The sequence below is a fragment of the Halichoerus grypus genome, chromosome 1 (genome assembly GCF_964656455.1).
Source record: "Halichoerus grypus chromosome 1, mHalGry1.hap1.1, whole genome shotgun sequence".
NCBI lineage: Eukaryota > Metazoa > Chordata > Mammalia > Carnivora > Phocidae > Halichoerus > Halichoerus grypus.
This window is the reverse complement of record NC_135712.1, coordinates 48390977-48407211: the sequence shown is the minus strand read 5'-3', so window position 1 is coordinate 48407211 and position 16235 is coordinate 48390977. Positions and strand designations below refer to the sequence as shown.

General features: G+C 35.8%; 1 protein-coding gene across 6 annotated transcripts in view; it reads left to right on the top strand.

Annotated features, from left to right (window-relative positions):
• Positions 1-16235, top strand: part of SENP7 (SUMO specific peptidase 7) — a 137724-nt gene that overhangs the window by 38476 nt on the left and 83013 nt on the right. For all 6 annotated transcript variants that reach the window (XM_036108950.2, XM_078065001.1, XM_036108970.2 and 3 more), the window contains one exon: positions 3028-3125. In XM_036108950.2, coding sequence (XP_035964843.1) covers positions 3028-3125 — 98 coding nt within the window. The remainder of the gene's footprint in view (positions 1-3027; positions 3126-16235) is intronic.

Sequence of the window (16235 nt, the reverse complement as noted above, 5' to 3'; positions counted from 1 at the left end):
TACAAAAAATTCAATAACATAAAATGCGAAGGTTGCATTTACTGTGAGATTAGTGGAACAATTACAGGGAACTAGTTGGCCAGTAGTTCTGAGAGTTCAACCCTTAAGCCAAATCATTTCCAGTCCTGGTTGCAGTTGGATGTAAATAGGTAATATAATTCATTGTGAGAATTGTTATCAATAATAGAGATATGCAAAACTTATAATGGTATTGTAGAAGAGATTGATTTAGTCTGCTAGAGGGTGAGGAAGGTTTCTTGGTGGTGGTACTAGATTAAAGCTTACTGGACAAAGAGAACTAGGGAGGGTAAAGCATATTCTAGTAAGGAAACATGTTGAAGGATGAAACTGCATAGCACTTTCAGGGAATTACAGATAGTTTAGTATGGTCAGAATACAAGATGCATGGGAAGCTGAAGTGAGAAATGAAAACACAATTATTATTATTATTATTTTTTTCCTCCTTTAGGTAGTCAGAAACACTTAAGAATTTAAGCAGGAGAGTGACATCAGATTTGCATTTTTGAAAGATTTAACTTTCATGATGGAGCAGATGCTAGATTAGAGGGGTTAGAGACCATTGGCAGGGAATCCCATTAGGATAACATTGTTAAGAGTCCAGGTCAGAAATAAGAAGAGGCAGACAGTGGTAAGAAGAGGTAAGACAGTGATAGTGAAAATGGAGAGAAGATGTAGTTTTAATCTTGTTATTTTGATAGATGTACATTTTGTAGTGAAATGGGAGTGACAAATGTGTTTAAAGTTGATATCTTGATGGGGGATTTCTGAGAATTTGTATAATTTAGAATTAAAGCATTGGAAAGGAGATAGGCTTGGGTTCATTGGTCAAACTTCACTTTCCTCTGATAAAATGTGTTTTATACCATGCAGGGCTTTGGTGATAATGAGATAACATAATTTCTAGAGAATTAAAAAGGATGTTTATCGAGGGCTGTCATGTTCTTGTTTTTCATTACTTAAATTTTTTTTATCTTTTAAAATTTTATTTTAAATTGTGGTAAAATATACATAACATTAAATTTATCATTTTAACCATTTTTAAGGGTGCAATTCACTGGCATGAAGTACATTCACATTGTTGTGCAACCATTACCACCATCTATCTCCAGAACTCTTTATATCTTGAAAACCTGAAACACTCTACCCATTAAACAATACTTCTCCATTTCCCCCTCTCCCAGCCCCAGGCAACCACCATTCTACTTTCTATCTTTATGAATTTGACTACTTTAGATACTTTGTATAACTTGAATCATATAGTATTTGTCTTTTTGTTACTGATAAGTCACTTAGCATAATGTCATTGTGTTGGGAAAAACCGAGTCTTCCTCCTTTGCTTCTCATTTACTCTCACACTACTATCATATTTACAGTACTTTTGACACCAGATATGTGTGGGTTTTCCCCTACCAAGCAGTGCTATGTGACACCAGCTGTGTAGTTTACAATTTAATTCAATTCTGACACTACTTGGAAATAGTGTCAGACCCCACAAGTTAAGGGCTCAGTCCTGTAAGAGTCCTCCCATCCCACTTCAGATGCCAGTCACAAGTCCAGCTGTCACCTGTGCTTGTGATCGAGTGGCTATAAATCTGAGGTTCCCACAGCTACCCCATCAGGTTCCTTAAGGATAAGGAAACTTAAATACTTAAATTTATCAGTTTATTAAAGGATACGATAAAGGATACCACTGAACAGCTAGATGAAGAGATACATAGGGCGAGGTCTGGGAGGGTCTCCAGTGCAGGAGCCTCTGTCCTTTGGAGTTCCCATGTGTAGTATGTAGATGTGTTCACCAACCTGAGAGCTCTCTGAACCCCATACTGTTGGGATTTTTAATGGAAGTTTCCACATGTAGGTATAACTTATTCAGTCTGTTTTCAGCTCTTTTCCCCCTCTCTAGAGAATGGAGGGTGGGACTAAAAATTCCAAGCTTCTAATTATGGCTTAGTCTTTCTGGTGACCAGTGCTCATCCAGGAGCCTTCCAGGAGCCCATCCAGAGTCACCTCATTAGTACAAAAGACACTCCTATCACACAGGAAATTACAAGGGTTTCAGGAGCCCTTTGTTAGGAATGGGGATCAAAGATCAAATATTGTAACAAAAGATGCTCTTATCAATCCAGGAAATTACAAGGGTTTTAGGAGCTCTGTGCCAGGAACTGGGGGCAGAGACCAATATATATATTTTTTGTTCTTCCACAGTCATCAGGGATCATCCATGTTGTGGCATATGTCAAAATTAACTTTTTAAGACTGAATGATATTTCATTGTATATACCACATTTTGTTTATTCTTTCTTTTATTGATGGGACACTTGAATTACTTCTACCTTTTAGCTTTTGTGAACATGCTGCTATAAACACAGGTATACAGATCTCTTTAAGGAAAACAGTGTTTTAAACTTATTACATATATAGTCATCTTATATCCTTGTGAGAGAGCTACTATTATGTCCATTTTAATGATAAGGAAACTAATGCAGAGAAGATAAATAATTTACTTGTCTAGATTCATACTCTTTTGTGTTAAATAATTTTAACTTTTGTGTTTAGTCAGATTAAATCTAAACCCTGTTAGTAAGATATCTGACTTTCCTAAAATTTTCCATGTAGCAATTCATAGGGAACAAGTTGTAATCCCTTCCAATTGTTATAAATGCAGTTACTTCAAAATCACAGACCCTGTTTAACTTGGTATATAATGATTTTTATTTCCTTTAGTCTTACAAAAATTGTATGACTATGTAAGCTTTGGAGTCTCAAACTGTTGATTTCCTAACTAAAGTTACCTCGACATTTTAAAATATCTTCCTTCTATTTTTTTGGTGGGCTTATATTTCTGCACTAGCAAAAGAGCGAGGTGGTTTTGTAGTTGCACTTTTTTTCTTCTGTGACCTATGAATTTGGCTGTTTATCTTGAATTTCTAAATAAAAACAAATTTAAGTGCCTTTTAATTGTCATGTTGTTATATTTAGTATTAAATTCCATTTTTCCCCCCCCAGTGGAAAAGAAGCCTGAGAAATAAGGTCCTCTCTCTAGACCATAAAAGTAGGAAAATTGTCCGTGGACGTCCTGTCACTTCTAAAACATCACCAGAAAGGTAAGATATATGTGTGTATGACATAGGATGGGCTTACACTGTTTATAAATAGTGTGATCATGGGTGATTCATCTAGCCTCTTTGGGTCTTAGTTACCATACTTTTGAAATACAAAGACTGAATTCAAGATTCAATTCTAAGGTTCCTTCCAAGCTTGAACTTTTTGTGATTCTAAGTCATTTTAACTCCCGCCCCCCCCGCCTTTTTTATGCATTTGAAACATCTTGATAATCTTTAGCTGGTAAAACAAGAGTTACATATAGACTGATTATAATGCTTGATTCATCATTTGTGGTCTGCAGTAAGAAGGATGCTCAATTTAGCAACTGTGGGGCTAGTCATAATATTAGTGAATTATGGTTATACTAGAATTAAATATATGGAGGATTGAAATTGAAATTATCAGAAAAAATTTAGAGCATTTCAGGATTGGACATCCATAAATGACTAAAAAGTTGTTATTGTACAAAAGGGCATTGAATTTTCTTTTTTTGAATAGTGAATGAATGAAAAAATGAGTAACAAAGTAAAAATTACGGTTACTGGGAGATCACATGAATTAGAAGACTAATTGGAGTTCTTAAATTTATGCCAGAGCATTTTATAAGGTACTTAGTCTTATTCTCCCTTTTCAAGTAAATTGTCTGTAGGAAATGAAAAACATATTGATGATTCCATATCATTACCAATATTTAGTTCTCTCCCTCCCTCTCTCCCTTCCTTCCTTCCATAGATGTCCCTGTGGGTGTGAAATGGTGCCTCATTGTGGTTTTGATAGCATTTTCTAATAACATTATCTTTTTATGTGGTTGTTGGTCATTTTTATATCTTCTTTGGAGAATAGTCTATTTAGATCCTTTGCCATTTTAAAATTGTGTTGTTTCTGTTTTTGTTGAGTTGTAAGAATTCTTTTTATATTCTATATACAAGTCTGTATCAGATATATGATTTGCAAATATTTTCTCCCATTCAGCGTTTCACTTTCTTGATGTTGATGTTGTCTTTTGAAGCACAGAAGTTTTTTCATTTTGATGAAGTACGATTTATCTATTTTTCTTTTGTTGCTGTGCTTTTGTTGTCCTAAGAAACTGTTGCCTAATCTGACATTACAGTGATTTATCTTGAGTTTTCTTCTAAGAGTTTTAAGGTTCTAACTATTAGATTTAGGTCTTTTATCCATTTAGAGTTAATTTTTGGATATGATATGAGATAGGCATCCAAATTTATATTTTTGTGAATATGCAGTTGTCCCAGCACCATTGGTTGAAAAGGTATCAATTTTTTTGGGTACTTTTGTTGAAAATCAATTGACTATAAATATAAAGGTTTATTGCTGGATTTGGAATTATATTTCATTGAGCTATATGTCTGTCCTTATGCTAGTACCACTGTGTCTTGATTACTACAGCTTGGCATTAAGTTTTGAAATTGGGAAGTGAGAGTCTTCCAACTTTATTATTTTTTTGAGATTATTTTGGTTGTTCTGGGTTCCTTGCATTTTCAGTTGAATTTTAGAATCAGTTTGTCAATTTTAATAAAAAAAGCCAACAAGGATTTTGACAGAGGATGTGTTGAATCTGTAGACTAATTTGGGGATTTTGACCATCTTAATATTTAAAAGTCCTCTGATTTCATGGGCATGAGATATCTTTCCATTTATTTAGATCCTTTTTAATTTCTTTCAACAGTGTTTGGTAATTTATTTTCTTCTTTTTGATGCTACTGTGACTGGAATTGTTTTCTTAATTTTATTTTCAGACTGTTCATTGTTAGTGTATGGGAACTGATTTATATATGTTGACATAATATGCTGTGACCTTGTTTAAGTCTTACTAGTTATAGAAGTTTTTAGTAGATTTCTTGGAGTTTTGTTCACAAAGACAGTTTTACTTCTTTCTTTCCAACTGGATGCCTTTAATTTTCTCTCTTTGCTTTATTGTCCTGTCTAGAACATCTAGTACAATGTGGAATAGAAGTGGTGAGAATGGACATCTTTGTTTTTTCCCCACTCTCAGAGGGAAAGCAGTCAGTATTTTACCATTAAGTATCACATTAGCTAGGTTTTTCATAGATGCTTTGCTATGGTTTGAATGTTTGTGTCCCCTCAAAATGTTTATGTTGAAATTCTAATGCCCAGTGTGATGGCATTTGGAGGTGGGTTCCCTTAGGAGGTTGTTTAAGTCATGAGGGCGGAGCCCTCACGAATGGGATTATTGCCTAAATAAGAAACCTCACGGAGCTTCTTAGTTTCTTCCACCTGTGTGGACACAATGAGAAGTTGGCAGTCTGCAGTCTAGAAGAGGGCCTTCACCAGAGCCTGACATGCTGGCTGTTACCCTGATCTGAGACTTAGCAGTCTCCAGAACCATGAGAAATGAATGTTGTTTGTAAGCCACCCACTTTATGGTATTTTGTTATAGTAACTCAGATAGACTAAGACATATCCTTTTTCATGATAAGGAAGTTCCTTTTTTTTTTTTTTTAAGATTTTATTTATTTATTTGACAGAGAGAGACAGCGAGAGAGGGAACACAAGCAGGGGGAGTGGGAGAGTGAGAAGCAGGCTTCCCACTGAGCAGAGAATCCGATGCGGGGCTCGATCCCAGGACTCTGGGATCATGACCTGAGCCGAAGGCAGATGCTTAAGGACTGAGCCACCCAGGTGCCACAGGAAGTTCCTTTCTATTCCTAATTTGTTGGAGGTTTTTTATCATGAATCTGTGTTGGATTTTATCAAATCCCTTTTCTGCATTCATATTATGTAATTTGTATCCTTTATTAATATAATATATTACATAACTTGATTTTTAAATCTTAAACCAACTTTGATTCCTGGGATAAATCCCACTTGATCCTGATTTATGATCCCATTTATATGTTGCTGGATTCAGTTTGCTAGGATTTTGTTGAGTATATTTACATTTGCATTAAGAAGAGAAATTCATCTGCTGTTTTCTTAGGTTGTCTTTGTCTGGCTTTGGAGTCAGGTTAATATTGGCCTTGAAGAATGAGTTGAAAAGTGTTCTCTCTTCCTTTGTTTTTCAGGAAGAATTTTTGGAAGGTCAATATTAATTTTTCTTTAAATATTTTTGTTTTTAAGATTTTATTTTTTTTAATTTAAATTTTTAAAAATATTTTATTTATTTGTCAGAGAGACAGAGAGAGAGAGAGAGCACAAGCAGGCAGAGTGGCAGGCAGAGGGAGAAGCAGGCTCCCTGCCAAGCAAGGAGCCTGATGGGGGACTCAATCCCAGGACCCCAGGATGATGACCTGAGCTGAAGGCATCTGCTCAACTGACTGAGCCATCCAGGCATCCCTAAGACTGTATTTTTATGTATTCTCTGCACCCAACATGGAACTTGAACTCACAGCCCTGAGATCAGTAGTCACATGCTCTACTGTCTGAGCCAGCCAGGTGCCCTAGTTTTTCTTTGAATGTTTGATGAAGTGCACCAGTGAGCCATCTGGTCATTAGCATTTTGCATGTGTGTGTGGGTCTGAAGTTTTCATGTTACAAATGTAAATTTTTATTTGTTATAGCTCTATTCAGATTTTCTATTTTTTTATGAGTCAGTTTTGCTAGCTTTTGCCTTTCTAGGAATTTGTTCATTTTATAAGTTATCTAATTTGTTGGCATATGTTTGTTCAAAATATTCTCTCATAATCTTTTTTTTTTTTTTTAAAGATTTTATTTATTTATTTGAGAGAGAGAATGAGATAGAGCGTGAGGGGGGGAGGGTCAGAGGGAGAAGCAGACTCCCCACTGAGCAGGGAGCCCGATGTGGGACCCGATCCCGGGACTCCAGGATCATGACCTGAGCCGAAGGCAGTCGCTTAACCAACTGAGCCACCCAGGCGCCCCCATAATCTTTTTAATTACTGTAATATTGTTAGTGATCTCTTTTTCATTCCTGATTTACTAATTTGCATCTTCTCTCTCTTTTTCTGTTCAGTCTCCCTAAAGATTTGTTAATTTTGTTGATCTTTTCAAAGAACCAACTTTTGATTTCATCAGTTCTCCCTATTGGTTTTCTATTTCATTTATTTCCACTATAATCTTTTTTTTCCTTGTTCTTGTTTTGGAAATAGTTTTTGCTTCTTTTTCTAAATCTTAAGGTGTATAGTAAGGTTATTGATTTGAGATCTGTCTTGTTTTCTACCATAGACATTTATAGTTTTAAATTTCCCCTGAGCTATATTAGCTACATCTCATAATTTGGGTATATTGTGATATTCTTTTCATTAATCTCGAAAGTATTTTCTGATTGGTAAGATTTTTTTGACCCATTCGTTATGAAAGTGTGTATAATTTAATTTCTGCATATTTTTAAATTTCAAAGATTTTCTTCTATTAATTTTTTATTGAGATATAATTGACATAACATTATATCATTTTCACGTATAGAATGTAATGATTTAGTATTTGTATATATTGAGAAATGATCACCACAGTAAGTCTAGTTGGTCTGTCACTATGCATAGTTATACATTTTTTTTTCTTGTGATGAGAACTTTTAAGATTTACTCTCACTCTCTTAGCCATTTTCAAATATACAGTACAGTGTTATTAACTATAGTCACCGTGCTGTATAGTAGTTCCCATGACTGAGTTATCTGTTGTTAATTTTTAATTGAATTTCACTGTGGTCTGACAACATTTTGTATGATTTCCTTTCTTGTAAATTTTTTAAAAAGATTTTATTTATTTATTTGAGAAAGAGAGAAAGGGAGAGAGAGAGAGTATGAGCAGGGGGAGGGGCAGAGTGAGAAGCAGACTCCATGCTGAGCAGGGAGCTTCACATGGAAATCGATCCCAGGACCCTGGGATTGTGACCTGAGCCGAAGGCAGATGCTTACCCAACTGAGCTGCAATATGGTAATTCTGTTTTTTATTTTTGAGGATCACTATACTTTTTTTATAGCAGCTGCACCGTTTTACATTGCCACTAGTAGTATGTAAGGGTTCCACTTTCTCTGCATCTTCATCAACACTTTTTTTTTCATAATAGCCATCCTAATGGGTGTGAAGTAATAGGTGGTTTTGTTTTTGATTTGTGTTTCCCTAATAATTAGTGATGTTAAATATCTTTTCATGTGCTTATTGGCCATTTGTATATCTTCTTGGAAAAATGTTTATTCCAGTTTTTTTTTTTTAAGATTTTATTTATTTATTTAACAGAGAGAGACACAGCGAGAGAGGGAACACAAGCAAGGGGAGTAGGAGAGGGAGAAGCAGGCTTCCCTGCAGAGCAGGGAGCCCGATGTGGGGCTCGATCCCAGGACCCTGGGATCATGACCTGAGCCGAAGGCAGACACTTAAGGACTGAGCCACCCAGGCGCCCCTGTTTATTCCAGTTTTTTGCTCACTTTTTTTTTTTTTAAAGATCTTATTTATTTATTTATTTATTTATTTGACAGAGACACAGCGAGAGAGGGAACACAAGCGGGGTCAGTGGGAGAGGGAGAAGCAGGCTCCCCGCAGAGCAGGGAGCCTGACGCGGGGCTCAATCCCAGGACCCTGGGATCATGACCTGAGCCAAAGGCAGACGCTTAACGACTGAGCCACCCAGGCGCCCCTCTTATTTATTTATTTGACAGAGAGAGACACAGCGAGAGTGGGAACACAAGCAGGAGGAGTGGAAGAGGGAGAAGCAGGCTTCCCGCAAGCAGGGAGCCTGATGCGGGGTTCGATTGCAGGACCCTGGGATCATGACCTGAGCTGAAGCCAGACGCTTAACTACTGAGCCACCCAGGCACCCCTTTTGCCCACTTTTGAATTGGGCAGGTTTTTTGTTGTTGTTGAGTTTTAGTTGTCTATATATTCAGAATATTAATCCCTTATCAGATACATGACTTGCAAATATTTTATCCCATTTTGTGGGTTGCCTTTCTACTCTGTTATTAGTATCTTGAGATGCTTAAAATCCTTTAATCTTCGTAAAGTAGTTTGTTTCCTGTGCTTTTGATGTTATATCCAAGAAATCAATGCCAAGTTCAGTGTCATGGTCACGAAGATTTTCCCGTATGTTTTCTTATATAAATTTTATAATTTTAGCTCTTGCATTTAGTTCTTTGATCCATTTTGAGTTAATGTTTGTATATATTGAGTAGAAGTCCAACTTCATTCTTTGGCATGTGGATATCCAGTTTTCCCAGCACCATTCTTGAAAATGCTGTCCTTTCCCCATTGAATGGTCTTGGTACTCTTGCTAAAAAACATTTACTATATAGGGGTGCCTGTATGGCTCAGTCAGTTAAGCATCTGAGTCTTGATCTCATCTCAGGTCTTGATCTCAGGGTTGTCAGTTCAGGCCCCACATTGGGCTCCATGCTGGGTGTGGAGCCTACTTAAAAAAAAGATTAAAATCATTTACTATGTAAGAATTTACTTTCTCTGTTATGTTCTGTTGATCTGTGTGTTTCATATGCCAATACCACACTGTTTTGATTACTGTAACTTTATAGTGAGTTTTGAAATAAAGAAGTGTGAGTCCTCCAGTTTTGTTCTTCTTTTTCAAGATTGTTTTGGCCATTGAGAGTCCCTAAAGTTCCATATGAGTTTTGGGATAGGTTTTTTTATTTTTGGAAAAAACATGATTTTGATACAGTTGCATTAAATCTATAGATTGCTTTGAGTAGTATTGACATCTTAACATTTAGCCTTCCAGTTCATGAACATGGGATGTGATTATGTTTATTCATGTCTTTAATTTCTTCTAGCCGTGTTTTGTAGTTTTCATTTTATGTCTTTTGCCTCTTTGGTTAAGTTAATTCCTTAAGTGTTTTCTTCTTTTTGATGCTATTATAAATAGAATTGTTTTCATAATTTCCTTTCAGATTTTTCATTGTTAAATGTATATGCAGCTGATTTTTGTGTTGAGTTTGTATCCTGCCACCTTGTTCAGTTCATTTGTGTAACAGTCTTTTTGTGGAATCCTTAGGGTTTTCTATACCGTCTCTGAATAGAGGTCTTTTTACTTATTCTTTTTCAATTTTGATGCCTTTTTTCTTTCTTTTTTTGGTCTCATTGGCTATGTACTGTGTTGAGGAGAAATGGCAAAAATGGGCATCCTTTTCTTGTTCCTGATCTTACAGGAAAAGATTTTAGTCTTTTACCAGTAAGTATGATGTTTGCTTGGGTTTTTCATGTATGACTTTTATTATGTTGAAGTAGTTTCCTTCCATCCCTGGTTGAGTGTTTTTGTCATAAAAAAGATATTGATATCTTTTTTAAGATATCTCATAAAAAGATATTGAGCTTTGCCAAAATTTTTTTGTGTCAGTTGGGATAATCACTTATCTTTTTTCTATTCATTCTGTTACTGTGGTCTTTATATTGACCGATTTTTGTATGTTGAACCATTCTTGCATTACAGGAATAAATCCCACTTGGTCATGGTGTATAATGTTTTTAATTTGCTACCGAAATTGGTTTGTTAATATTTTGTTGAGGATTTTAAAATCAATGTTCATAAAGGATAATGGTCTTTAGTTTTCTTTCCTTGTGGTGTCTTTGTCTGGCTTCAGTATCAGGGTAATGCTGGCCTCATAGAATAAGTTAGAAATTGTTCTTTTTGCTTCCATTTTTGGAAAAGTTTGAGAATGATTGCTGTTATTCATAAAATTTTGGAATTTACCAGTGAAACCATCAGGACGAGGACTTTTCTTTGTTGGGAGGTTTTTGATTACTGATTCAATCCTCTTACTAATTTTAGGTCAAGTCAGATTTTCTGTTTCTTTGTGATTCAGTCTAGGTTTTTTAGTTTTAGGAATTTGTCCGTTTCATCTAGATGATCCAGTTTGTTGACATACAGTTCATAGTACTCAATAATAATCCTTTTTATTTTTGTGGAATCATTAGTAATGTCCCCACTTTAATTTTTGATTTTGATAAATTTGCATCTTCTCTCTTTTTTCCTTCACTCATCTAACTAAAATTTGCCATGTTTATTAATTTTTTTTTAAAGAGCCAACTTCTGGTTTCATTAATCTTCTCTATTTTTCTATTCTATATGTCATTTGCTTGGCTTTTTATTATTTCTTTTTTCTGTTAGCTTTGATTTTAATTTTTTCTTCTAGTTTCTACAATTGTAAAGTTAAGTTGTTGATTTGAGGTCTTTATTTTTTATAAGGTAAGCATTTATAGCTAAAAAATACCTCTTAGAATTAAGTGCTTTTGTGGTATTTTGCAATTTTTAAAAAAGATTTTATTTATTTATTTGACACAGAGAGGGAGTGAGAGAGCAGAAGCAGGGGGAGTGGGAGAGGGAGAAGCAGACTTCCCGCCGAGCAGGGAGCCTGATGCGGGGCTCGATCCCAGGACCTGGGATCATGACCTAAGCCGAAGGCAGACGCTTAACAACTGAGCCACCCAGGCGCCCCAAGACATTTGTTTTAAAAGACTTTGTTTAGTACATCTGCCATCAGGTCTCATTCAGGGACAGCTTTATTGATTAATTTTTTTTCCTTTGAATGGGTCCTACTTTCCTGTTTCTTTCTATGCATTATGATTTTTGTTGTTGAAAACTGGACATTTGAATCTAATAATGTGATAAGTTTGGAAATCAGATTCTCTCCCTTTCCCAGGGTTTGCTGTTTTTGTTTTTTATTTTATTTATTTTTTTATTGTTGTATGCTGTCTCTTTGACAAAGTTCATTGTGAGCTATAAATTTAAGTTTTTTTCAGGTTTTAGTTGAGCCTGTGCCTTTCCCTATGTATATGTGGTAACTTTCTAATTTCATCCTTTAATGCATTTACTTTTGAATGGCCTAGTCTTTAATGTCTGGCTCCCAAGCAGGGAAAAATGAAGAGAGGAAAAAAGGAGCATTAGCCTTTTAAGTTCCCTGGAAGTCACTTTTCCTAGATAGGATGGGGCTTGTAATAGTGGGGGGAGGTACAACCACAATGACTTTTGGCCTCTTTTTCTGCACCTTTGACATTAGAAGCAGTAATCAGTGATTAGAGCACAAATCTGTAATATTTGGAAGATAGGATCCTTTTTTTTTTTAAAGATTTTATTTATTTATAGAGAGAGAGAGAGGCAGAGGCAGAGGGAGAAGCAGGCTCCCCGTGGAGCAGGGAGCCCGATGCGGGACTCGATCCCAGGACCCTGGGATCATGACCTGAGCCGAAGGCAGACGTTTAACCGACTGAGCCACCCAGGCGTCCCGATAGGATCCTTTTTTTCCACTCTGGTTTGGACAGTGCTGAGTGCAAGCTGTTCCTGTAACATGTGCCCAGCTGTTGCCAAGGGGCTGGAGGTTTGGGGTGGGTAGCTAAGAACTAAAATTGCTGCTAAGAACTAAAATTGACCAAAATTAATGACATTTTACTGCCTAAGCCTTTCTCTGAAGTTACTCTTCAGTAAACTCCAGATTTCCAAAATAGTTCTATCAGACAGATTTTGCTAGTGTAGTTGTTCTGTAGGTTGGGAGAGTGATTCTTGCTGGGTCCTACTCCACCATCTTCCCAGAATCAGAATCCTCTTTGTATTGCTTTTTAAGATGTGAGGAAAGGAGTATTCTTTTGAATATTTATTGTAAATGTATGGCGTTCACATTAAATTTCAACAGTTTCTGTTTATCTCTTTGTCCTCTTTTCCAAACTCCGTCTTTTTTCTACCATCAGTAAAAACTTAGAAGTAAAATTTGCCAACCAGGGAAAAACTATATTAAAATGGAGGAGTCAAAAAAACAACACAAGACTTAGTGCAATTTAGAGACAAAATAAGGCAATAACTGTGAAGGAGAACAGGAGTAAAGGAACAGTGAAAGGTTGGAGCATTTTTTTTTCTGCATGTTGTCTTATTTTTCTTAAAGATTGATAATTCTTTAAAAAATTCTTACTGTTTTTCTTTTGCCTGTTATGTAAGGAAAGTGGGATGGGAAATTCAAGACACAGCCAAATAACAAAGGAATCTAACCACTTCCAGTTAGATATAGTGATTGAATATGTAGATTTATCTTTGTTTTCTTTACTATTCCTATAGGTCATTCCTATTTTTGTGCCCTTACTTAGGGTCCAGATACCCATCACTACAATATTTTTCAGGATTGTCTTTGTAAACCTTGTAGATCAGCTATTCTCTGGGTGGTAGAGGTAGGTACAAAAAAAGAAAAGGGCAAAAGCGAAAAGCAAGGGGAAAACTGGAGACCTACTATCTTGTTTGTTTTTGTCTTTACAGACTGATATCACATTCATGAAGAATAGATAGTCAACTATAAAAAGTGACATATAGAGAATAAGAAAAAGCCCTTGGAAATTACAAATATGATTGAAGCAATAAAGAATATCTAGTAGAAGATATAGCTAAAATATTCCCCTATTAAATAGAATAAATAGATAGAGATAGTAGAAAAGAAAAATAGAGAATCAAACTGGGTAGTAAAACATCTAAGTACTAGGAATATCAAATAGAGAAAGTAGAGAGAAGAATTATCAAGAAAAAATTAAAAGACATCTCCAACATCTGAAAAATAAGTTTCCAGTTTGAAAAGCCTTAATGAATGTTAGCACTGTGTCGAGGGGGGAAAAAGGAAAAAGAGAAACCTTCACTTTAGCACATAATGAGATTTCAGAATATCAGAGGTAAAGAAGAAATCTTAATAGCTTTCAGAGACCAAAAAAAAAAAAAAAAGTCACCTACAAGGATCAGGAATTATAATGGCATTGAAATTCTTAGCTGCTCTGGATGGTAGAAAATTATGAAGCAATGTCTTCAAAATTCAAAGAGAAAATTATTTCCAGTCTTTTGTTCTGTATTCAACTCATCAAGTGTAAGAGTAGATTCAATACGTTTTTAGACACAGAGGTTCTCAAAAAAATCACCTGCCATATATACTTTCTTAGGAAGCTCCTTTATGATATGCTTCACTAAAATGAGCATGTAAAAGGACAGACATTTTTTTTGCAGAGAGCCAGGTAGTAAATAATTCAGGCTGTGTGGGCCACAGTCTCCGTCCCATATTCTCCTTTTGGAGATGATAGGCTACCTGATACTTTGGTTTTGGATTTCTGTATATTTTGTTAATGGTTATCAGTGAAACATAAGTGATGTTATGTGGAAAAGAAGGAAAATTGAATAAAAATTTAGGTAATTAACTCCTAGAAAAACAAAATATTGTTCAGGAAAGGAAATGTAACTACAGTGGATATGTGGTTCAGCTTTGAAGAATACTCACATAAGGATTAAACACTGCAGATTGAAACATAATTTCTGATGTAAGTATATTGGGAATTTATTGGATGGAAGGGGTCATATTGGAACAAAATTGTAAAATGCTCATATTCTATTAGTGGATTTGTTTAAAAGAAAAGATCAGTGTCAGTAATTAGTAGGAAAAATAGTAGAAATTTTAAAAAATGGCTTCATTGGGGAGTAGAGAAGCATGGGGAAGTGGATTGTTTGAACATGAATTCTATAATAAGAATTTGTCATTCATGTGAAGGAAATCAAATCAACAGTTATGTTAGAAAACTCTGTTTAGGGGACGTAATGAAGGCATTTTAGGCTAATTGAAATCTGAGATTTATTTCCTCAGTGATATATCTGGGATTACCTATTTAAATTACACAACATTTTATATATGTAGCACTTTTTGGGGAGAAAGAAAATAATAGTTACTGGTATAAGTAAAGCAGCACCTGGACTACAAGGCAGTGAAAGCCAGACTTGAATGATCTTCTTTTACATGTGATATTCAGGGAAGGCATGTAATTTTGTAATTAAGATATGTAAATACATTTTTTTCCTACACAGATATTGCTGTGGTACCATGTGAAAGATAAGAGAACTTCCCCTGAGAAACAAAATGACACATGATTGAAAAATAAAGGGATAATTCCAAGAGAAGGAAAGGGACTTTTGTAATAGGGAGAACACACTGACCATAAGATCTTCAAGTATCTCACAAGTCAGCCAGAAAAAGGCTTTTCTTTTTTAGGGAGAAGTAAACAAGGCTTGAAATACTGGGTTTGGGGAAGTAGAATGAGCAACCATTGAGATAGCACAGTACATCAAAAAATGTTTTAGCTTGAGGTCAGTCTATTCTAGGCAGGGGTTGTATGCTGGCTCAGGCTGAGACGAGGTCAAAATTCATTGGTCTGGGGCAAAGTTGACAAATGTAACCACAGTTTGGTTAACAAGAATTATGTTCCTATAGATCAGTGGAGACACGCAGTTCAGTTAATTCTGTATGAAGTTTAGGGGAGGAAAAATTCCTGTAGCAACTTAGATTCAGTGGCTGGGCCTGCAAATAAACTGAGAAAAGAGAGATTAATGGGAGGGAAACAGGATGCCTGGGTGGCTCAGTCGGTTAAAGATCTGCCTTCAGCTCGGGTCATGATCTCGGGATCCTGGGATCCAGCCCCACATCGGGCTCTCTGCTTAGAGGGAGCCTGCTTCTCCCTCTCCCTCTGCCTGTACTCTGCCTACTTGTGCTCTCTGTCTCTGTCAAATGAATAAATAAAATCTTTTTAAAAAAATGGGAGGGAAACAGAGTTTATTAACATATGCATCACCATACATGTGGAAGAACTCAATGAGTAAATCACAGGGGTGGTCAGAATTTGAGGTTTATATAGGGTTTTAACAAAGAACAGTAGGACAAAGTAAAAGAGGTTTAGGCTTTTAGGGGCTATAAGCCCCTACATAAAATAAATGGGAAGGTAAATATATGGGGGGAACAAATGGAAGATAAAGCTTATTTGGTAAGGTTTATTATGTAGGTAGCTCTTGGTTATCTGTCTCTGCGCTGGCAAGAATCTAGAATCGTCTTTTGGTGATTAAGAGTTCTGCCTTTCCTGGTACAGGAGAGGGAGATACCTTAATAAATTATGTCCTGTTTTTAGGCAAGTAGGGGGATGGCAGAGAGCTTTTCTTTATTATTATTTTTTTCCAGTGCTCACCACAATAAGTGTAGTCACCATACAGTGTTATTACAGTATTATTATGACTATGTTTTCTAGGCTGTATTTTCTTCTCTGTGACTTACTTATTTTATAGCTGAAGTTTGTACCTCTTAATCCCCTTCATCTGTTTTACTTATCTTCCACCCCACTTCCCCTTTGGCAACCACCAGTTTGTTCTTTGTATTTTAGAGTCTGTTTAT